This window comes from Lethenteron reissneri, chromosome 45 (assembly GCF_015708825.2).
Source record: "Lethenteron reissneri isolate LAM-NWPU_2019-01 chromosome 45, ASM1570882v1, whole genome shotgun sequence".
NCBI classification, from domain to species: Eukaryota; Metazoa; Chordata; class Hyperoartia; order Petromyzontiformes; family Petromyzontidae; genus Lethenteron; species Lethenteron reissneri.
In genome coordinates, this window is record NC_083823.1 from 4,876,365 (window position 1) to 4,900,358 (window position 23,994).

Below are 23,994 nucleotides of genomic sequence, written 5' to 3' on the forward strand. Positions count from 1 at the left end.
CGAACACAATAATCCCCTGTGGGCTGGTGTAACCAGTCGGTTCCTACCAGTACATTTCCTGCTGTGCTCATGAGCAGCATCAAAGTCAACTGCAGCCGTCTCTCGCCGTCGACAGCCGCCGTCGACTTCTCATCTCCGCGCTCCACGTGATGCAGAGATGTGTGCTCGCGTGAAGCCCCGCACACGCAAGAGCGCATCGCTCCTCCTCGCCGAGAAGGGGACGATCTCAACGAGCGTCATTTGCAAGGCCCGCGGCCCCTGGTGGCCCTTTAGTTCGGCTCCTGACAATACACAACACGTGAAAACACACCACCTTCACCACCTCCACCACCTCCATCACCTCCCATCATCATCATCATGCTGCTGTCCAAACACCCAATGGTTTCAAATGGCGTGGCGGCCCTCGCACTGATGATGTCTTATCGTCGAAGGTGTGCCCCCCCCCCCACTCTGCAAATATATGAAGAACACGGAGTTGATCCACGCTGTGGATGTGCTGGTGAGAGTAGCGATGGTCGTAGTTGTGGTCGTGACGGTCAATGTAGCGTAGCGGCAAGCGCGCTGTGCTACGAACCCGGTGCCCCCCCCCCCCCAGTTTGATTCCCGCACGACGATTATCTGAAGCGGTCTGGGGCCACCCCTAGGTCGACTCGGCCTCAAATAAGTACCTGGTGCTGTCTAAAAAACATCGTCACTTGGGAGACAAAGGCGGCCGGGCGGGGTAATTGTGCAACAGATGCGTGAACTAGCGGAAGGAAAAGGACCCGATTACATCAGCGCTCAAAGCTGCCATATATTTCGACCTTACGGGTGCTATAAAAGAGTCACTGTAACCCAAGCTCGCTCATACACCGCGTGGGTCGCTTTGGGGCCACTGTTTATCTTGGGTGAGATGATGTTGAGTCGGAATATTCCAGCAGGCAGCGGACTCAACGTCCGGGCACTTCGCCCGGCTCCGACGAGTCTCGGGGGCAGCTTGTGGTTTGCAGAGACTCGCAGTCTCGTCACATAGCAAGCAGCAGCAGCAGCCTAACACAGCCAAGTTGCGGGCAAGTGCCGGTGAACGCGCCGGTGAGAGAGAGAGGAGAGGGCGGAGAAGGCGCACGAGGTAGGCGAGAGGTTTGGTCACGTGTCGTCAGCACCACCACGCCGCGGCCGCATTTTGGGCTCCCCGGAGCGGATTTTTGAACATCGGGTAAGGCTGAAATAGGCGGAAACGTGCACACATACACGCAGTTAGACACCCGCATTAAAGGAACAAGATCCCCCCGTGTAGCCTTAATAGACTGCAGGGGCAAGTGCTGTAAGCGAGCACCTATAAAGGCCGGCACGGCACACGAGGGGGTGGGTGGCCAGCACCATGCCCGGCCGCCTTTGTCTCCCCAGTGGTGATGTTTTACACACCGCACCAGGTATTCATTTGTGGTTGAGTCGACCTAGGGGAGGCCCAGGACCGGTTCAAATAATCGTCGGGTTCGTAGCGCAGCGCAGCGCTAACCACTACACTACCGCTCCTAATTAAACACACACACACAGACACGCACACGCATGTCTCGTTTTTTTGCGTCAAAACTAGGACTCACGTGTTACAGAGAGGGCCCGTGGCAATTAAACAGCATTGGTTCAAGCAAAGCCTGGCTCTGCTGTTGATGAGACACTCAATGTCGAAACCGGTTTCGAGTTTTCTTCAATTGAACCGAATGTTGCTGATGCGATGTAGTCGCTGCCAGAAGACGGTCGATGGTGCGTTAATATAAATGCAAGTTGTATTTGGATACATGTTTACAGGAAAGAGCCGTTATTTAAACAATAAACGTGCGCACGTGTACAAATATGGGACCATCGGCACGCCTACACACGCATTTACCACCACCACACACACCTACACTTACCAAAGGACAAAGATCCCCCGTATAGCCTTGGGGGCCAGGTTATGTTAGCGAGCAGCTATGAAGGCCAGAACTGCACACGAGGGGGTGGGTGGCCAGCACCACGTCCGGCCGCCTTTGTCTTCCCAGTGGCGATGTTTTTAAGCATAGTACCGGGTACTCATTTGAGGCTGAGTCGACCTAGGGGAGGCCCAGGACCGGTTCAGATAACCGTCATCGGTGTTGGCAGTGAGCGCTAGCCGCTACACTACCGCTCCCCCACTACATCCACCACCACAAACACACACCTACACATTTACCACCACCACAAACACACACCTACACATTTACCACCACCACAAACACACACCTACACATTCACCACCACCACAAACACACACCTACACATTCACCACCACCACAAACACACACCTACACATTCACCACCACCACAAACACACACCTACACATTCACCACCACCACAAACACACACCTACACATTCACCACCACCACAAACACACACCTACACATTCACCACCACCACAAACACACACCTACACATTCACCACCACCACAAACACACACCTACACATTCACCACCACCACAAACACACACCTACACATTCACCATCACCACAAACACACACCTACACATTCACCACCACCACAAACACACACCTACACATTCACCACCACCACAAACACACACCTACACATTCACCACCACCACAAACACACACCTACACATTCACCATCACCACAAACACACACCTACACATTCACCACCACCACAAACACACACCTACACATTCACCACCACCACAAACACACACCTACACATTCACCACCACCACAAACACACCCCTACACATTCACCACCACCACAAACACACCCCTACACATTCACCACCACCACAAACACACCCCTACCTACACGCTGCACACGCCCCCAGTGACGCTGCCGTGAATCAGTGGGGCCTGGCCCTTCCCCGGAGGTGCTGCTGCTGCTGGTGGTCACTCAGACTGCGAGACGTGAGAGTTCGCTGCTAGTGAGTAGTGGCGAGAAAGCAGTGGGTGGTGGTGGTGCTGGTGGTCACTCAGACTGCGAGACGTGAGAGTTCGCTGCTAGTGAGTAGTGGCGAGAAAGCAGTGGGTGGTGGTGCTGGTGGTCACTCAGACTGCGAGATGTGAGAGTTCGCTGCTAGTGAGTAGTGGCGAGAAAGCAGTGGGTGGTGGTGGTGCTGGTGGTCACTCAGACTGCGAGACGTGAGAGTTCGCTGCTAGTGAGTAGTGGCGAGAAAGCAGTGGGTGGTGGTGGTGCTGGTGGTCACTCAGACTGCGAGACGTGAGAGTTCGCTGCTACTGAGTAGTGGCGAGAAAGCAGTGGGTGGTGGTGCTGGTGGTCACTCAGACTGCGAGACGTAGAAGTTCGCTGCTAGTGAGTAGTGGCTAGAAAGCAGTGGGTGGTGGTGCTGGTGGTCACTCAGACTGCGAGACGTGAGAGTTCGCTGCTAGTGAGTAGTGGCGAGAAAGCAGTGGGTGCTGGTGCTGGTGGTCACTCAGACTGCGAGACGTGAGAGTTCGCTGCTAGTGAGTAGTGGCGAGAAAGCAGTGGGTAGTGGTGCTGGTGGGTGGATTCATGGTGAGAGGTGTGGTGGTGGTGGTGAGCGACGCGGCGGTGAGCGGCGATGGCTGGTGAGCATACAATCACTCCGGGTTTGTTGTTTTTAAACGCAACGTGCTTTGCGAGTATGTGGCGGGGCGTGTGGCGGTTTTGGCAACTTATCTGGTGAACCCCGGCCACCCGAGTTCGATTCCCGCCCCCCCCCCCCAAAAAAAAACCCATCAGTCGTGGGCCTCCCCTAGGTCGGCTCGGCCTCAAATGGGTCAACACAGCCGCCACAAAGGCGGTCCGGCCAGGCGTGACACTGGCTGCCGTTTCGGCCTCCATTCAGGTGCTCGCAAACAGCGCTTGCCCCAACAAGTGCTGGGGCAAGTGGTGTTTGCTATACAGGGCGGTGGTGGGTGGTCTTTGTGTAGCTGCACAAGTAGCTTACACAAGTAGCTACACGTGCTACGGACACCGCGGTTTCAAGGGCCCCGCGCTAAACGCTTTCAAGCTATCAATCCCGGTTCAGTGATTCTGCACTTGCTCTATTACTATAGTACTATACCGCCTTCAATTTTTTTTTATAAACGACCGGGTGCTTAAGGTTAGCGATTTGTCGCATTATCTGTCTGTATAGCAAATAAAAAAAAAACACAATTACTTTACAATGCAAGTTAACAATTTTAAGTTTAATATTTACGTGTTTTTATTTTATTTAGGGCCCCTTTAAAACATATGCTACAGGGCCCCCCACTAGCTTCATCCGGCACTGTGTATCGAGAGCGTGCATGTGCGCGTGTAGTGTAATTGCATGCGGGCATTCGCATGCTGTGAAGCTGGAAGGACGGACACTGTCACAGTTGATTAACCTCGCTTTACTTGATAAGCCGTGCGCCTTATAAGGCGCGCGCCGTATAAGGGCTGATTGTGGAAATGAATTCGTAGCCCACAGGCATAGCATACTCGCTACGCCCCGTTGTTAACACTGTAGAGAATTCGCTGCTGTGGCACGCGAGTGTGTGTCTAAGTCTGTGTGTGTCTAAGTCTGTGTGTGTGTAAGTCTGTGTGTGTGTGTAAGTCTGTGTGTGTGTAAGTCTGTGTGTGTGTAAGTCTGTGTGTGTGTAAGTCTGTGTGTGTGTGTAAGTCTGTGTGTGTGTAAGTCTGTGTGTGTGTAAGTCTGTGTGTGTGTAAGTCTGTGTGTGTGTAAGTCTGTGTGTGTGTAAGTCTGTGTGTGTGTAAGTCTGTGTGTGTGTGTAAGTCTGTGTGTGTGTAAGTCTGTGTGTGTGTGTGTAAGTCTGTGCATGTGTGTAAGTCTGTGCGTGTGTGTAAGTCTGCGTGTGTGTGTAAGTCTGTGTGTGTGTGCAAGTCTGTGCGTGTGTATGCGTGGTGAGCGGTGGTGTAATGGTTAGCGCTATGCTGTGCTACGCTGCGCTATGAACCCAGCGACCCGAGTTTTATTCCCGCTCGCGGCCAACACCGGTGACGATTATCCGAACCGGTCATGGGGCCTCCCTCGCTAACAGCACTTGCCCCCACGGTATGTGAAGGCTATACGGGGGATCTTTGCCTTTGTGTGAAGAGCCGTGGCGCCAGGGAGTTGGCTCACTGTGCTATGAGCCCGCAAAATTGAGTTCAGTCGCCTCGGCTAACATCAGTGTCGCGTGATACCCGCTCCGGTTCTGAGTCGACTCAGCATGAAGCGAGTACCTGGGTTCGGGGTGTAAACATCAACACTGGGGGGAGACAAAGGCGGCCGAGCGTGGCGCTGACTACACCACCCCCTCGTGCGCCGTACGAACCTTAATAGGTGCTCGCTAACAGTGCCAAGAGTCGAGGGGGTCGTTGGTTTGAGTCCGTGTTGTACCTCACTCCTCTATTGCCCCATATTTCCTGCAGGGTTACAGAGCGGAGGGTGGTGATGGCGACGATGGTGGCTCTGTTTGGAGACAAATAGCCTATCCCGGTGGCGAACATTCCACATTCCCATGACGGGAATGCGTATAGACTTTGGATGAGAACTTCACCGTCTTTCGTTCAACACGGCCCTGTAGAGCTGAACACGTCCACATATAAAAACATCAACAACAACCGCCATTCGCCACTAAGTGGCGGTGACGTCACCACGACGCTTGTGCCACACATAAAAACACGCGCATACAGGTGCGCTGCCTACCAGGTACGCACACCCACGCGAATACCCGCGTGCACAAGAGACGAAGATCCCCCGTGGAGCCTTAACAGACTGTTGGGGGCAAGTGCCGTCAGCGAGCAGCGCCGTTAAAGCACAGGAGGAGGGGGTTGGGGTTGGCCCAGCGAGCGCCACGCCACGCCACGCCACAACCCCACGCACGCACGCGCGCTGTGACTCCCTCCGTGCGTCTCTTCCAAGCTTCCCCTTTGCCGGAGCAACTCGCGGCCACACGACGGGCCAAGCATGCATCAAAACTCAAGTACCACCGCCATCGCCGCCACCGCCGGCACCGCGTCGAGCTCGCAGCTCGCCAATCTCGCGGACTTCAAGTCCACGTACCTGCCCGCGACCTACAGCTTCGTGTTCTGCGTGGGCCTTCTCACGAACGTGGCCGCCATCTGGACCTGCTGCCGCCGCGCCGCCAGGCCCTGGAACGGCCTCACGGTCTACACCTTCAACCTGGCGCTGGCCGACCTCCTGTACGTGACATCGCTGCCGCCCTTCGTCCACTACTACACGCACGGCTCCGCGTGGATCTTCGGCGACTGGCTGTGCCGCGCGGGCCGCTTCGTCTTCCACGTGAACCTCGGCTGCAGCGCGCTGTTCCTCACGTGCATCAGCGCGCACAGGTACGCCGGCATCGTGCACCCGCTCTGGTCCAGGGGCCGGCTGCGGCCCGGCACCGCCAGGGCGGTGAGCGCGGCGGTGTGGGCCCTGGTGGCGATCCTCCTGCTGCCCACGTTCCACTTTGTTCGAGAGGGACCCGCGGGAGACGACGGGGCGGCGACGGCGGCGGCGGTGGGCGACCTCGTCAAGTGCTACGACAGCGCGAGCGACGCCGACCTGCTCGTCTACCTGCCCTACAGCGTGGCGCTGTCGGTGGTCACCTTCGCCGTGCCATTCGCCGTCACCTTCGCCTGCTACGGCTTCGTCGCCTCGACGCTGCTCGGCAACCGCAGCGTGGGCGCCGGCGTGCGGCGCCGCTCCCTCGCGCTCGTCGCCGTCGTCCTCCTCCTCTTCTCTGTCAGCTTCCTGCCCTACCACGTGACGCGCAACCTCAACCTGGCCTCGCGCCTCTACCTGCGCCGGGCGGACGCCGCCGCCAACCGCCGCATCTACGCCGCCTACCAGGCGTGCCGGGGCCTGGCCAGCCTCAACAGCTGCTTCAACCCCATCGTCTACTTCCTGGCCAGGGAAGACGTGCGCTCGTCCATCAGGCGCGGTGCCATCCGGGTCGCCACGCTGCCCCGCGGGACGCCCCTGTTGGGCAGGAAGGCGGTGGCCGTGGTCCTCGAGGGTGGTGTCGATGACAAGGACAAGGAGGTGGAGGAGGAGGAGTGCTCCTTCGTGTAAGGGGGGGAAGGTGGGAGGGGGGCGGGCCCTTCGTGGATGAGGGCCGCCCGGTCTCTTGCGGCCGAGTGGTCACGGCAGTGATACGCTGATGGCGCACGCCAGCAGACGCCGAGAATCCCATTCGACTCTACGCTCACGCGTGGCGGCAATGTGGTTCGGGTGCTCAGTGGTCAAGGACGTTCGAAAGCTCGATGCCAATGTCAAGGCCTGCTGCTGCTGGTCACGATGGGAGAGGGCTTCAGCAGAGAGAGGAGTCCGCGTCGTTTTGCTTGATCCTCCGTTGAAGGAGTGTCGAGTAGACGGTGGTTTACTGTACGGTCCACAGTTTGGGTGACATGCCCACGATCGAACGTCTGTGGCTTGTTTCTTCAATCTTCTGTTCAGGAAGGAGACGTGCACAGTGGTCTGTTGCTGATGTTCTGATGCGGATGATGGTTCCACCACCGGTGTCTTCGAGGTGGAATGTCAAAGCCAGGAGGTGCGATGATATTGAGGTCTCGAAGGAAGAGGTGTTCGTTGCGAGTGTCCGCGTTGTTACGCTCCGTTCGCCAGCGGTCTTCCCGATCTGCGTGGGACTCGAGGATGGCGACAGCGGCTTCTGCGCGATCACAGAAGGGTCAACGGGGACTTGTGTCGGTGAGGGGACAGTGTCGAGGACTTGGTTGATGGGTAGGTCAGTTTAACACGTAGGCTTTCGCAACCGATATCCATAATGGAGGTTTTTGGGTTTTCTCGCGTAAAATTCATGTGTCGTTAAACCCGCCACCACCCGACACAGCTAATTAGTAAGGTTTGGTACGCAAACAGAGCATGCCAATTCGTTATTAGTACAGCACACCAGTTGTGTGTTGGAGAGTGAACCCACAACATTTACAATCTGAGTACGACGTTTCGCCAAATCTGGCTGCGGCTTGATGAGGCTATTTGTAGTTACTGGCGAAACGTCGTACTCGAATTGTAAATGTTGTGGGTTCACTCTCCAACACAACCGGCGTGCTGTACTAGTGACGAATTGGCCACGTTCTGTTCACGTGACAACCCTTACTAGTTGGCTGTGTCGGCTGGTGGCGGGTTTAATGACACATTTATATATTTACGCGATCTAACACACAAACACCTCTTATGGATGATGGCCTAGGGGTGGTTGTCTCTGGCAAGAGAGCGGCGCAATACATCTCACGAGCAGACAGCACAGGATCCTAAACGTTTTCGGTCAAGAAGCGCGAGACTGACAATGTTTATACTGGTAGGAACCACCTTGTTCCACCAACCCACAGGGGATTATTGTGTCCGTCCGTCGTGCATCCAAAAATGGGAGGGGTGGGGCTGGGTGGAGAGGGGAGGGTGGGGAGGGGCTGGGTGGGGAGGGTGGGGAGGGTGGGGAGGGGCTGGGTGGAGAGGGTGGGGACGGGCTGGGTGGGGAGGGTGGGGCTGGGTGGGGGGTGGGAGGGGTGGGGCTGGGTGGGGAGGGGCTGGTCACCCCGTGGTGCCCTTATAAAACTCAACGTTTAACCTACTCACGCCGGCTTGTGCCCGCCCTCACAGTCGGCCATATTTGCGGAATACACCACGCCGCCGTTGACCCTGGCCATTGACCGAGCAACCCAACGTTCCTACCAGCTCCCTCCGCAGGAATGTGTTAACTGTCGACACCCTGACGATCGACCATTGCCACACTGACTACAACTGGAACTTTAAAATCTACGCCGCTGTCACAACGCTGCGTGAGCTGCGCCGATCGAAAGTCGAGCCAAACCTCCGGCCGATCGCCGATGACCTGGAAGGCGAGGGGCTCGTAACGGCGTCCAACGGCTGAGATCCAGAACTCGGCAGCCTTGGAAGCACGCGGCACAACATTCCACGTGACGCAGACGTCAGCATCGAATCCGCTCGGACAAACTCGTGGGCTTCAAGCAACGAGCTCAACTAATATCTGATCAGAGACCCTCACCGCCACCGCCGCCACCACCACCACACTGGCCGGCTTCGCCAACACACAGCTCATCAGCGAGCCCACCACCACCGCTCCACGGAAGCAATGGGCAGCGTTTAAAGCCAGTTTTCCGCACACATTACGGAAGATTAAGGCACAAGTGGAGAATAAAATAATCAAATACTCTCTCCGTGCTGTGTGCGACAGCAGCTGTGAACAGCCACATCGCCAACTGCAATTCGCCAATTTTCAGACGAAGCAATCGAATGGCTAAATTATTTAGAAGTGAATCTCTAAATCAGTTACTACTCTTCGTTGGCCATGCGTAATCCTGACCAATAGAAAGGAAACTATATTTTTCACCAGTTAAATCCCACTGAGCTATGTAGCTCTTTATCAGAAACGAACTGGCCGTGAAGGACATCTCAACGAAGTGGCTCGTCATCGTGTCGAGATGTCGAGCAGCCAAACACTCTGAACGCGTGGCGTCGATTCTAAATGTGGCGGGGAAAAAACCGGAGCACCCGGAGAAAACTCCACGCGACCACGGGGGGAGAGAGACACGCAAACTACAAATTCGCAAGCGGGATTGAACCCACTACCTCCTGTATACCAGGCAAGGTAGTTACCATGTCGCCAACGTGGTGCCCCGATAGAATAGAATACAACGGTAACCCTCGTTATACGGCGAGTGCGTTGGACCATGTTTTACCTTGCGGAGCGTATTGTATGCATGCATGTATGCAGAACTTCTTCTACACCGTATGTCGTCAACTGTGCTAGTATCGCCGAGGAGTGGTTTGTATGCCAATGCTGTTTTATAGTTTGAAATATATATTTTACAAACAAATCAACTTGATTTGTCTTGCCAACGCAATCCGCTCGCCACAAAACTGTTCCATGCTACGAGGCGTGACCTGGTGATGCGTGGTGTGCAACCTCCGCCCGATCTAGTCGGATTTCGCAAGCTAAGCAGCTCGGAGCCTGGTCAGTATATGTGCATGCATGTTGAACTTCTTTCGCACCAGACGTTGCCAACCGGAGGTGCGAGGAATGACAACGAGCTTGCACACAAAAATCAGTTTAAAAGAAATCCGTTTTCAACGCAGATGCAAAAGTGCCACAGCTCCAGTGGCTTCCCAATATCGGAAGGAAGAGAGCGTTCCAGACGGCCGCAGACGCGCAATCCGAAAGAGCGCGATGCGGTGACCGCCGTCTTTGTGCGATGGCTCAGCCAAGAAGCCGCCGCTGCTGCTGCTGCTGCGAGGATGAGCGGAGTTCGCGTGACGGTTCATGCAACTTGACGAGATTAGCGAGCTATTGGTGGTTCTTTTGTGGACTTTGCGTGCAACGAGTGCCACCTCGCAACGGATTCGTTCGGCAAGCGGAATGCGGCTTCGCGAACACCGGACGGACACGGTCGGATCTTGCCGCATCCGTCACGGCACGTGGCAGACGATGTTGTACACGCGGCAGCTTGGTCATAGTACGTGGATGAACACCAACACCAACCAGAGGTCGCAACCAGGTACCCGATACCCGTATCCTACCCGATACCCGGCTACCCGTACCCGGCCAGGTACGGGTACGGGTACCCGTTTGCGACCCTGGTGCGGCCGGGTACAGGTACGGGTAGGCCGTGAGTCACTGGTGAGTAACCGTTTGTCACTCATTTCGGGTAGGATACGGGTACGGGTAGGGAACAGGTACCCGTACCCGGCCGGGTACGGGTACCCATTTGCGACTCTGGTGCGGCCGGGTACGGGTACGGGTAAGGAATCAAAACCCGTTTGCGACCTCTGCCACCAACCAATCACCACCACCATCACCACCACCGGGGCTTGCCAGGTGTTGTAGGCGTGGGACTGCTACGAGGTGTGGCCAGAAGGTGGCATTGCGGTGCTGGGTTTGTTTCCGGGATCTCCGCTTTTCCTTCCAGACGAAGCCAGAGACCGTCGCTACTCAAATGGAATTCCTGGAGGATGGGGGACGGACGGCATTCCACTCCCCCCCCCCCTTCGCCCCACCCTCATCGTCAGTATGTCTCGAAACGTCGTACACTCAGTTTGTAAATGTTGTGGATTTGCTCTCCAACACACCCGTTCAGTGCTGTACCAGTAACGAATTGGCCACGTTCTGTTTACGTGACAAACCTTACTAGTTGGCTGTGTCGGGTGGTGGCGGGTTTAACGACACATTTATATATGTTTCTATGTTATGGATGTCTCGAGCTACGGTTCTGATCAGCTGCATTCATAGTCCCGAGTCATCGACCACGGTCGAAGTTGTCCATTACAACTTTTTAGTCAATGAATCGACTTCAAGAGTCGAATCTTCCCAGCTGCAATTGCACGGTAGGCGTAAAAAAACCAACAACACCCAATTGTTCTTCCTGGTTCTTTCGGTAAAGTCACGTAGAAGGGAAATAATAAAATAATAAAAATAAAACTTAATAAAATAATTCGTGAGAATTCGTGAGAATTATTTTATTATGTTTTATTTTTATTATTTTATTATTTCCCTTCTACGTGACTTTACCGAAAGAACCAAGAAGATGAATCCCTGCAGTCACGAAAGCTTTAAATCGAAACACCCAATTGATTAATGCACGCATCGTTATCATTCTGTTTAGGCTTTCATCAGCCACATGAGCACACGATGATGATGATGACGATGGGCATGGCAGTGACTTGATTCTCAGCTGTGACCGCATGAAAACACCCCGATACAAATCGGTTCGCCGCACACATCCAGGCGCGGCAAGCGAAAACAACGGATTGGTGTCGCGCGGAGGCTTTATAGTGCAGTGTCTGTGTTGACATAAGTATTATACCCGCACGTGTTATGTTGACAATATATTGTATACCTGACGGGATATTGATATGAATACGGGCAGGAACACGTGGAACTTTAGCGAGGATTTCATGATGAGGAGCAGAGAGATTCTTATCAGTAAACTACAGAGTCAGTAGTGTCTACTATAGAGTTAGTAGTATCTACTATAGAGTTAGTAGTATTTACTATAGAGTCAGTAGTATCTACTATAGAGTTAGTAGTATATACTATAGAGTCAGTAGTATCTACTATAGAGTTAGTAGTATCGACTATAAAGTCAGTAGTATCTACTATAGAGTTAGTAGTATCTACTATAGAGTTAGTAGTATCCACTATAGAGTTAGTAGTATGTACTATAGAGTTAGTAGTGTCAACTATAGAGTTAGTAGTATGTACTATAGAGTTAGTAGTATCTACTATAGAGTCAGTAGTATCTACTATAGAGTTAGTAGTATCTACTATAGAGTTAGTAGTATATACTATAGAGTCAGTAGTATCTACTATAGAGTTAGTAGTATTTACTATAGAGTTAGTAGTATCTACTATAGAGTTAGTAGTATCTACTATAGAGTTAGTAGTATCTACTATAGAGTTAGTAGTGTCTACTATAGAGTCAGTAGTGTCTACTATAGAGTTAGTAGTATCTACTATAGAGTTAGTAGTATCCACTATAGAGTTAGTATTATCTACTATAGAGTTAGTAGTATCTACTATAGAGTCAGTAGTGTCTACTATAGAGTTAGTAGTATCTACTATAGAGTTAGTAGTATCTACTATAGAGTTAGTAGTATCTACTATAGAGTTAGTAGTATCCACTGACTACCACCCCTATTGTATGTAGGATGTGTAGTAGATACTACTGACTCCACAATAGTCAGTAGTATCTACTATAGAGTTAGTAGTATCGACTATAGAGTCAGTAGTATCTACTATAGAGTTAGTAGTATCTACTATAGAGTTAGTAGTATCTACTATAGAGTTAGTAGTATCTACTGACTACCGCCTCTATTGTATGTAGGCTGTGTAGTAGATACTACTGACTCCACATTAGTCAGTAGTATCTACTATAGAGTTAGTAGTATCTACTATAGAGTCAGTAGTATCTACTATAGAGTTAGTAGTATCTACTATAGAGTTAGTAGTATCCACTGACTACCGCCTATATTGCATGTAGGGTGTGTAGGCAGATACTACTGACTCCACAATAGTCAGTAGTATCTACTATAGAGTTGGTAGTATCTACTATAGAGTTAGAAGTATATACTATAGAGTTAGTAGTTTCTACTATAGAGTTAGTAGTATCCACTGACTACCACCCCTATTGTATGTAGGGTGTGTCGGCAGATACTACTGACTCTTGTATGTAGATGGGGGGGGGGGGGGTGACTATTGTTGTAAACCTGTTAGAACAACTTTTTACCCCCACACCTGGTAGGGAGGGGGGGTCCACTTTGCATAACTTTTTTTATTCTGGAATTCTGAAGGGCTCTTATTATTGAGCTGACGGTCGAACGGAAGGCCGGGCTTTTATAAAGATTTTATTTTGTACTATACGGTATATATTGGATTATTATTTAGCTGTAAATATGTATTCTTTATTATGAGTCTAAAATATTTCGCGTTTTGTTGAACCTTAACGTCAGTAGATACTAACATTGACCTATGTAGCATTTAAATGCAGTATTTGCAGTCCCCGATTAACGAAGGGGCTCAGTTCTCAAGACACATGCGCACACAAAGACAAAGATCCCCGTGTAGCCTTAAGGGACTGTCGGGGCAAGTGCTGTGAGCGAGTAGCACATCTGAAGGCCCGAACGGCACACGAGGGGGCGGGTGGCCAACACCACGCCCGGCCGTCTTTGTCTCCCCAGTGACGATGTTTACACATCACACCAAGTACTCATTTGAGGCTGAGTAGACCTAGGTGCGAGGGGATAATCGTCACAGCTGTCAAAGCACACAAAGACAAAGACCCCACCCCCCCCCCGTGTAGCCTTAACAAACTGTTGGGGCAAGTGCTGTTAGCGAGTAGCACCGAATGAAGGCCGGCACGGCACACGAGGTGGTGGGTGGCTGCAGCGCGCCTGCCCGCCTTTGTCTCCCCAGTGGCGATGTTTACACCAGGTGCTCATTTTAGGCTGAGTCGACCTAGGGGAGGCCCAGGGGCGGTTCTGGTCATCGTCACCGGTGTTGGTCGTGAGCGGGAATCGAACTCGGGTCGCCGGGTTCGTAGCGCAGCGTAGCGCTAACAGCTACCCTACCGCTCCCCTTAACAACAACAACCACCATCCTCACCACCACCTCCAACCACCACCATCCTCACTACCACCTCCAACCACCTCCAACCACCACCTCCAACCACCACCTCCAACCACCACCTCCAACCACCTAAAACCACCACCTACAACCACCACCTGCAACCACCACCTCCATCCACCACCAACCTCACCACCACTTCCAACCACCGCCTCCAACCACCTAAAACCACCACCTCCAACCACCACCTACAACCACCACCTACAACCACCATCCTCAACCACCACCTACAACCACCATCCTCAACCACCACCTACAACCACCACCTACAACCACCATCTCCAACCACCATCCTCAACCACCACCTACAACCACCACCTACAACCACCACCTACAACCACCACCTACAACCACCATCCTCAACCACCACCTCCAACCACCATCCTCAACCACCACCTACAACCACCACCTACAACCACCATCTCCAACCACCACCTCCATCCACCACCATCCTCACCACCACTTCCAACCACCATCCTCAACACCACCTCCAACCACCACCTCCAACCACCACCTCCAACCACCACCTACAACCACCACCTCCAACCACCATCCTCACCACCACCTACAACCACCACGATCCTCAACACCACCTACAACCACCACCTCCAACCACCACCTCCAACCACCACCTCCAACCACCACCTACAACCACCACCATCCTCACCACCACCTCCAACCACCACCTCAACACCACCTACAACCACCACCTACAACCACCACCATCCTCACCACCACCTCCAACCACCATCCTCAACACCACCTACAACCACCATCCTCACCACCACCATCCTCACCACCACCTCCAACCACCATCCTCAACACCACCTACAACCACCATCCTCACCACCACCATCCTCAACACCACCTCCAACCACCATCCTCAACACCACCTACAACCACCACCTCCAACCACCACCTACAACCACCACCTACAACCACCACCTACAACCACCACCCACACGGTCAGCAGTGGCCCGAAATGCACCACGGAACCAGATCGAATTCGTGAGCAAGCGGCGCCGGGGGAGTGGGGGGGATGGAGGGGGGGGGGTGCGTGGGGGGGTGCGTGGGGGGCGGGCGCGTGAGGAGGGGGGGTGCGTGGGGGGGGTGCGTGGGGGGGGGGGTGCGTGGGGGGGGTGCGTGGGGGGGGTGCGTGGGGGGGGTGCGTGGGGGGGGGGTGCGTGGGGGGGGTGCGTGGGGGGGGGTGCGTGGGGGGGGGGTGCGTGGTGGGGGGAGGGGTGCGTGGGGGGGGGGCGCGTGGGGGGAGGTGCGCGTGGGGGGAGGGGTGCGTGGGGGGGGGGCGCGTGGGGGGGGTGCGTGGGGGGGGGCGCGTGGGGGGGGGGCGTAGGGGGGGGGGTACGCTTGGAGGGTGCGTGGGGGGGGGGTGTGAACCTCGTGTACGGCGTGTGGAACCACATCCACGACAGCGCGGACAGCGACCTCCTCCTCCTCCTCCTGCTGCTGCTGCTGCTGCCATAGGGCCCACAGACGCTGGGCCGCCTCAAGCCCTGCCTCTGTTTGCCACGGGGACCGCGTGAGTTGCCTCCAGTCACGCGATGCACGACGCGATGGGTTTCGGAGATCGAGTCCGAGACGCACTCCGCCCACCATCCCTCCCGCTCGGCCCGCTTCTCGTCTCCGGCATTGCGTGACCCGCGAGTCGTGAGCCGCCGCGAGCAGCAAAATCCTCAACCTCCCCCTCCTCCTCCTCCTACCCCCTCGGTTCTCGCGAGGGACCAAATAAGCTCTGGGGGGGGGGGGGGGGGGGTCACTGTTGCTCCGTATTTCAATAGTTGTTGTAAATCCTTTCAACATGTACATTTACATACAAAAAAAAATCGTCGCCTGCTTCCAGTTAATCGCTGTGGACTGAATTCCGTGCTCCGTTTGATTTTATTTTTCTGAGTCAAGAGTCACCGACTCTCTGCTCAAATAAGGACAATGGGTGGCGGTGGTGGTGGTGGGGATAGAAGGTGGCATTCATTAATTACATTTACGGGTGACCCAGGAGTTTGTGCAGTTCGCTGTAACCTCCAAGCACGTGGCGAGTCCCAGAGTCGTCGTGGCCACGGCGAACATCAGTGGCGAGTGAAAGCTGAGCCGGTCCCGGGCGACGACAATTACACTCCCTGCCCCCCACACACCCCACAGGAGATGGGGGGGGTGGGGAGCACTCATCCAGCAGTGGATTGACAAACGTCGTCCGGTTTTGTTTTATTATTATAAACCCATCGAAAGTCAAAGTGGCATTTAAAAAAAATATTTCTGGGGGAGATCCGAGTCAAAGTAAACATAACGCGTGGTCATTTCAATTAAACGGAACGGGACAGGTGGTGGCGGTGGTGGCGGTGGTGGTGGGGGTGTAAAGAGTACACATTAAACAAAACGTTACAGGAGTCATGGAAATAAAATCAATAGAACCCAACAGCTAACATTCGTGCAAAAAGCTTTGCGTCTCAGACGGGTGGCGATGGTGAATATTTGTTGAAATGCGCGCGCGCGCCCTCCCTGGCGTGATATATTTACCCGCCCGCATGGGCGAGGGTTGACTCAAGCGATGGAAGCAAACGCGGAAAATGCGCGCGCGCCCACTCACGCACACCCACGCACACATACAAAGATCCCCCGTGTAGCCTTAAGGGACTGTCGGGGCAAGTGCTGCTCGCGAACACCGTGGCACACGTGGGGGGTGGATTGCAAGCACCACGCACGGCCGCCTTTGTCTCCCGAGTGGCGAACTTTACGCACCGCACCAGGTACTCATTTGAGGCTGAGTCGACCTAGGGGAGGCCCAGGACCGGTCCAGAATCGAACTCTGGGTTCGTAGGAGCGCAGCGGGTTAGCGCGCTGCCGCTCGCCAAGTCCAACAACGACAAAGGTCCCCCGTGTAGCCTGTTAGAGGCTGTTGGGGGGCAAGTGCTGTGAGCGAGCAGCACCTATGAAGGTCGGCACGGCGCGCGAGGTGGTGGGTGGTCAGCACCACGCCCAGGCCGCCTTTGTCTCCCCGGTGGCGATGTTTACACACCGCACCAGGTACTCGCACGCTCGCCTACGTTGTCTGCAACACAGCACGGGTTGCCTCATTGTTGCTGCTGCTGCTGTTGTACGTGTGTATGTTGAACTTCTTTCGCACCGTACGCAGGCAACCGTGCTAATCGGAGGTGCTGGGAAGGTCAGTGGACCAAGTGGCGAGTGCCTGGGGAGTGGGGGAGGGGAGCGCTGAAGTATTTGGTGGAAATTGCACGTTCATATGGCAGGGAGATCAGTTATCTTTAAAGCGTGCGCTCCACATTCACTGCTCAGTCTTCCTGCGTCTGTGAGAACACGGTCTTCTTTTTTTCCCTTCTCACGAACTCCGAGCTCTCGCTAAAAACGCTCCGTCTGGGCGGAAGGACCCGTCACTCCACTGCTGGATGAATGCCTCCTCGTATTCTTAGGTTTTTTCGGTAAAGTCACGTAGGTAAAAAATTAAAATTAATAAAAGTAAAATAAAAAATAAAATACAAATCACGACGTTTCGGAGGCAACACAAGCTTCCGTCTTCAGGTGGAACCGTCACAGCACGATAGCTGTATCAAGTGAGAGAAATTCCAATAAAACAGTCCTTGTATATATACTGGTTGAGGGTGGGAGGAGCCAAGGTAGGCCCTGGATATTATTATTGTGAGGTTCGGTGCGGCTGAAGCACGCTGTTAGGAATGAGCCTTTGTTGTGTAAACTAGGTGCGGATGATGTAAAGGTGCGTGTAAAAGGGACTGAGCCTTTTTTTCGATTGAAAGCTTTCGTGACTGCAGGGATTCATCTTCTTGGTTCTTTCGGTAAAGTCGCTGTCTCCCCGACAGACCTAGTCTTCACCTGAGGACGGCTGCTTGCGTTGTGGCCGAAACGTCGTGAGAATTATTTTATTATGTTTTAATTTGTATTATTTTATTACTTCCCTTCTACGTGAATTTACCGAAAGAACCAAGAAAATTGAGCCTTTTGTTATGTAGAGGTGATGCGGCTGAAATCGCTGCCAGGAAATGAGTCTTTGTTGCTCCTCCCCAATGTCGCGTGGGTCATTGCCGTTGTTTGACCATCCGACGCAGAAGATCCGAGAAACTTCTGGGACGACAACCCTCTGAACCGCATCCACTGCACGAACCAAGACAGCAACAGATGCGGATAACCGACACGCAAACTTGAACATCGAAACCTCTGCGGGCAGTGTGCGGTGACTGTGATCATCACAGCTAGGAGAGAGAGCCATGGGGCACAGAACGACTCAAATTCCCGATTGACAAACACGAAGCAGCTACATCACCGCACCGCCCTTGCCAGTATCAAAATATACGAATCGGTTTTACCCTTTCTGGCAATGTGTTGCCACTGTGCCGCCTCGGGGCCGTCCATAAATGACGTCACGCACCTAGGGGGGGGGGGGGTTGGGGGTCATATATTCGTGACGATGTGTGACGAGGGGGGGGGGTTTAGAAATGTGACGTCACATCAAAATGCGCAACTTAAAAAATATATAGACAACACGTTCTACTTAATTAAATAGACTTTTTAATAAATGTTTTCTCCTACAGCATCAGAGTGCAGCGCCACATTAAATACGCACTACAATGACAATAGTTTAAAGCGATATGAAGCATGTTTTATTTTCAAAATGGAAATATGTTTTTTTTTTTGGGGGGGGGGGGAGAGCTTTATGACGTCATTTTTGAAGGGGGGTCTGACTTTTTGTGACGCCGTGTGACGAGGGGGGGGGGTCAAAAATCGTCCAAAATCTCGTGACGTCATTTATGGACGGCCCCTTACCCTGTTGAGCAATTGGAGCGGATGACTCCCCGCCGCTGAGACGACGCAGGCGCCCGACACGATTCGTGTCATTGTCTTGTGCAGCAAACATCCGTGCGTCGTGCCCGGGGCGACGTCTTCCTGTCTCATCATCGTGAAGCTTCGCAAACAGCCACGCTGCTGTGAAGCGGCTCGACAGAGCGGTCCAGATGTCTCGTGACCCCCCCCCCCTCTTTGCTTATTCATTTCTATTTGAAATGAACGTTTGCTTACAAAAATTAAGTTTGAGAAAATTAAATGGGAGGGGAGGGGGGTGTCACGAGACATCTGCAACCACCCCTGTTGCTGTTAGACCGCGTCTCCTCCCTGTCGGTGACGGTCAAGTCAAACATCTGCGAGTTATTAAATATGATGATGAAGATAATGGTGATGATAGTGAGTGATGATAGTGATGATGATGATGAAGATGGTGATGATGGTAATGATTATGAAGATGGTGATGATGGTGATGATGATGAAGATAGTGATGATGATGACGATGATAGTGATGATGATGATGGTTATGATGGTGATGATGGTGATGATGATCAAGATAGTGATGATGGTGATGATAGTGATGATGGTGATGATGATGATGATGGTGAAGATGGTAATGATGATGAAGATAGTGATGATGATGATGACCATGATAGTGATGATGATGGTGATGATGGTTATGATGGTGATGATGATCAAGATAGTGATGATTGTGATGATAGTGATGATGGTGATGATGATGAAGATGGTGATGATGGTGGTGATGATCGTCAACGGTCAAATCGCTCGGAATATGCTCGATCTACACGACCACTTGAATAACCCCTCTCTCGTCATTCCAACAACCATCATCTTGCGTACGATTCAATCATTGACGTAAAGCGCCTTGGAGTAAGACGCTGAATAATCAATCTACGTGCGTTAAGATCTGATCAGATCTCGCAAGCTAAGCCGGTTTGAGCCTGGACAGCGCGTGGATGGGAGAGCACCGCGCACGTGGTTGGCAGCATAGGGCAGCAGTGCAGCTAGTATCCATTGTGATGTTGTACTGTACTATGGCCCCACGTCTATGTTCCCTGAGTCTACCAATCCCCCGCTGTCTGTTGGGAGGCCCTCATCCAGCAGTGGATTGACAGAAAGGTTGCACGGCACATGCAACAGTATGATTTTAAATAAAACTATATAAAACATTTATTTTACCATAGTAGTAGATTTTTACCCTTTTAAACTGGTACAAAACTGACACCTTTATTCAAGGCATCATGTTTGCAATAACCACCACACAAGTAGTCAAAAAAGCAAACAAAAAGAAGCAACTCTGATAATGATAATAATATGCACTGTCCTTGAAGTTGATTGGTCCACACCCGAGACGGCTTTCTTTAGAGCCTAGTCCCCATTGGTGTTGGACCAGATGACACCAGAAGGCGTACAACTCAAACACAGTGCAATATCAGAGTATTGAGAGCTCGGGGTAAGCACTACTTGTGTTGTGGTTATTGCAAACATGATGCCTTGAATAAAGGTGTCAGTTTTGTACCAGTTTAAAAGGGTAAAAACCTACTACTATATTTTGCCACTGGTAAAAGAGATCTCATAGTGTAAATTTATTTTACCAGTTAAGGCCCACTGAGCTATCATATCGTTTTCAGAAGCGACCTGGCCGCAAATGATAGCTCGGCGAATTGGCTTATCGTGTGGAAATTTATAGCAGCCAAATATTCTTATCGCGTGATGTTGATTCTAAATGTGGAGGAAAAACCCCGCAGGACAAGGAGGAAAATCCACGCGATCACGGGGAAAAAAGAGACACGCAAACTCAAATATACAGCAAGCGTCAGGTTCAGGATCGAACCTACGACCTCCTGCGTACCAGGCGAGGTGGTTAACATCTCGCCACCGAGCATCAAGATTTTTTATCCCCCGCACCTCCGATTAGCGACGTTGGCTAGGTACGGTGCGAAAGAAGTTCAACGTACACACACACATATCATCCAGCTCAGGTGACGCATTCTCAAGCGCTACTTCGCACGATCTTCAGGGTTCTCTTGTTTACTCGTCGTACTCAGACCGCTCACTCGATTGCTTTACACTGCCCATTCCTCGCCTCGTGAAAGTAGAACGCCAAAGGGCCTCCTCGCAATAACGAGAAGCACCGTTGCACGGTAAAGCGATTGGGGCCGAGGGAGCGGTGGTGCAGCGGATTTGGCACACGGCTCTGCGTGCCCAGCGATCCGAGTGTTATCGCAGCCCACGGCTCCCATCAGATGGCATTGCACACACGTGGCGCAGTGAGTGTGCGAATGGACGTTGGCACGGGCAATGGAGCCCATGGGCCACTTATTCGTGCCACCTCTCGTTTGCAAAACTTTACGTGATTATATATGATGATTATTATTACGACTGTTCATTCGGGAAAGCTTCAAGGCGCGTTTGAAGGAAGGCCCTGTCAGGGTTTGTCGCAGTAAGGGGTTGCGATGTCTCCGCTGTGTGTGTGTGTGTGTGATCCCAATTGAGTCATTTTGCGACGATTATTTCTTCTCCTTTTGGGATGTTTCGGCCAAATTGCCGGGTCACATCGCGTGCGCTTTTGAGTTATTCGAGAACCCGGAGGATAAACTCGTGCAGGACAGGGGGAGAGCACGCAAACTCGGCACAGAAAGGCGCACCCAAGTCTCCAGTCACCACCATCACCACCCACCGCGCCGTAACCCTGCCGGAGTTATGGGGGCAATACGGACTCAAACCAACGACCCCCTCGTCCAGCCATCGCACCGGCTCTTGGCACTGTTAGCGAGCACCTATTAAGGTTCGTACGGCGCCACGCTCGGCCGCCTTTGTCTCCCCAGAGTGCTGATGTTTACACCCCGCACCCAGGTACTCACTTCATGCTGAGTCGACTCAGAACCGAAGCGGGTATCACGCGACACTGATGTTAGGGGCCGTCCATAAATGACGTCACGCACCTAGGGGGGGGGGGGGGGTCAGACATTTGTGACGATGTGTGACGAGGGGGGGGGGGGTTGAGAAATGTGACGTCACATCAAAATGCGCAACTTTAAATAAATATAGACAACACGTTCTACTTCATTAAATAGACTTGTTAATAAATGTTTTCTCCTACAACATCAGAGTGCAGCGCCACATTAAATACGCACTACAATGACAATAGTTTAAAGCGATTTGAAGCATGTTTTATATTTTTTTGCGGGGGGGGGGGGGCAGAGCGTTGTGACGTCATAATTGAGGGGGGGGGGGTCTGACTTTTTGTGACGCCGTGTGACGAAGAGGGGGGGGGGGGTCAACAAAAATCGTCCAAAATCGCGTGACGTCATTTATGGACGGCCCCTTAGCCACGGGCTGGGATTGGAACTCGGACGGGGTTCACAGCGCCGTTTGCTCACCAACGACCGCGCCTCACCGCCCTCCGTAAAACTTCATCCGGAGCTCATTTATGTACTTTTAGATGGCCAAACAAAACGTGACTTACGTCACTTTTAGTTTAACCCGAGCGAGTTATGGCTGCAGTTGACGTCCGTGGGTCATGCGGGGACACTCCGTGCGACACGAGGACATCCGTCTGGGTTCTTTTGGCACGCGGGCTCACTCGAATTTCTCGCGGTGACGAGGGATGTCAACTCCCTCGCCTGGTATGCAGCGGGTCGTGGGTTCGAGTTTGCACGTTCTCACTCTCTCTCTCTCCCCGTGGTCGCGTAGATATGTTTTAAAATCCTTTATATTAAGTTCGCATGCTTGCTTGCTTGCTTGCTGCTGCTTACGACCGTGCAAATCTTTCGGTCGTTTTTTAACCCACTTCCCGTGATCCAATCGAGCTGACATTTTCCACACAGACTCGTTGTGCCAGACAATTAATGTTCGTGAAAAAAAAATTCCCAAAATTTTACACTTTTTAGGCAAAAAAAAATGATTTTACATATATTCAAATAGAACTCATTCATGGCTTTGGCTGAACGTCACAGTATAAGAGCCCAGAGCGTAACCCCTCCACAGGCCGTGGCGGAGTAGCGCAGTTGGTAGCGCCCTCGCTTCCCATGCCAAAGGTCGCGGGATCGATCCCTGCGTCCTCCACAGGCGAATATATTTTTAAATCCTTTATATTAAGTTCGCTGCCACGCATATAAAGGATTTATAGTGAAAAACTTTGTTTTTAAATCCTTTATATTAAGTTCGCATGCTTGCTTGCTTGCGTGCTTGCTTGCTTGCTTACGACCGTGCAAACCTTTCGGTCGTTTTTTAACCCACTTCCCGTGATCCAATCGAGCTGACATTTTGCACACAGACTCGTTGTGCGAGACAATTAATGTTCGTGAAAAAAAATCCTAAATTTTACACTGTTTAGGGAAAACAAATTAAATATTTAATTACCAATTGTTTAATACTGCAGACAATCATCTGACCCATAGGTGGCAGCCATCTCAAGCCAGAGGACGAGAGGACTCTAGCCGCCACGCATATAAAGGATTTAGAGTGAAAAACTTTGTTTTTACGGGTTATACTTATTACGGGTTATACTTATTAAATCCTTTATATTAAGTTCACTTGCTTGCTTGCGCGCTTACGACCGTGCAAATCTTTCGGTCGTTTTTTAACCCACTTCCCGTGGTTCCAATCGAGCTGACATTTTGCACACAGACTCGTTGTGCGTGACAATCCACTTCTTAGGACATTTTTTTTTTCATATTTAATTTAAAATACCAATGTGATGAAAATGAAACTCTTACTCAAGAAAAATAAAGCAGATGCACGCATATAAAGGATTTATAGTGAAAAACTTTGTTTTTACGGGTTAATTTTTTTAAATCCTGGTCCTCCGGTTTTTCCGTCCACATTTAGAAATCAACGCGCATTTAGAGAATTTTGGCTGCTGTACATTTCCACGTGATCATAAGCCACTTCGTTGAGCTATCATTTGCGATAGTCGGATCGCTTCTAAAATAAATAGCTACGTACCTCAGTGAGCCTCACACCCTAGTAAAATGAATAAAACATTCACCATTGGAACCTCATTTGGCAGTAAAAAAATTATGATAATTGTTTTTTAACCC

At 52.0% G+C, this 23,994-nt stretch overlaps 1 protein-coding gene across 4 annotated transcripts; it reads left to right on the forward strand.

Moving 5' to 3' along the window:
* The first annotated feature begins 878 nt into the window (after nt 1–878).
* Nucleotides 879–7,852, forward strand: LOC133353833 (P2Y purinoceptor 1-like). 4 transcript variants are annotated; one of them, XM_061570267.1, is made up of 2 exons: nt 879–1,195; nt 5,376–7,852. In XM_061570267.1, the coding sequence occupies exon 2, from the start codon at nt 5,914–5,916 to the stop codon at nt 7,021–7,023; it is 1,110 nt and encodes a 369-aa protein (XP_061426251.1). In that variant the 5' UTR covers nt 879–1,195; nt 5,376–5,913; the 3' UTR covers nt 7,024–7,852. The 4 variants fall into 4 exon arrangements, with proteins under 4 accessions (XP_061426251.1, XP_061426249.1, XP_061426250.1 ...); XM_061570265.1 differs by lacking the exon at nt 879–1,195 and adding an exon at nt 2,649–3,565; XM_061570266.1 differs by lacking the exon at nt 879–1,195 and adding an exon at nt 2,649–3,460.
* The last annotated feature ends 16,142 nt before the right edge of the window (nt 7,853–23,994 follow it).

Excerpts from the sequence above, each read along its gene's own strand:
- LOC133353833 (XM_061570267.1), top strand. The coding sequence starts at position 5,914 with ATGCATCAAAACTCAAGTACCACCGCCATCGCCGCCACCGCCGGCACC.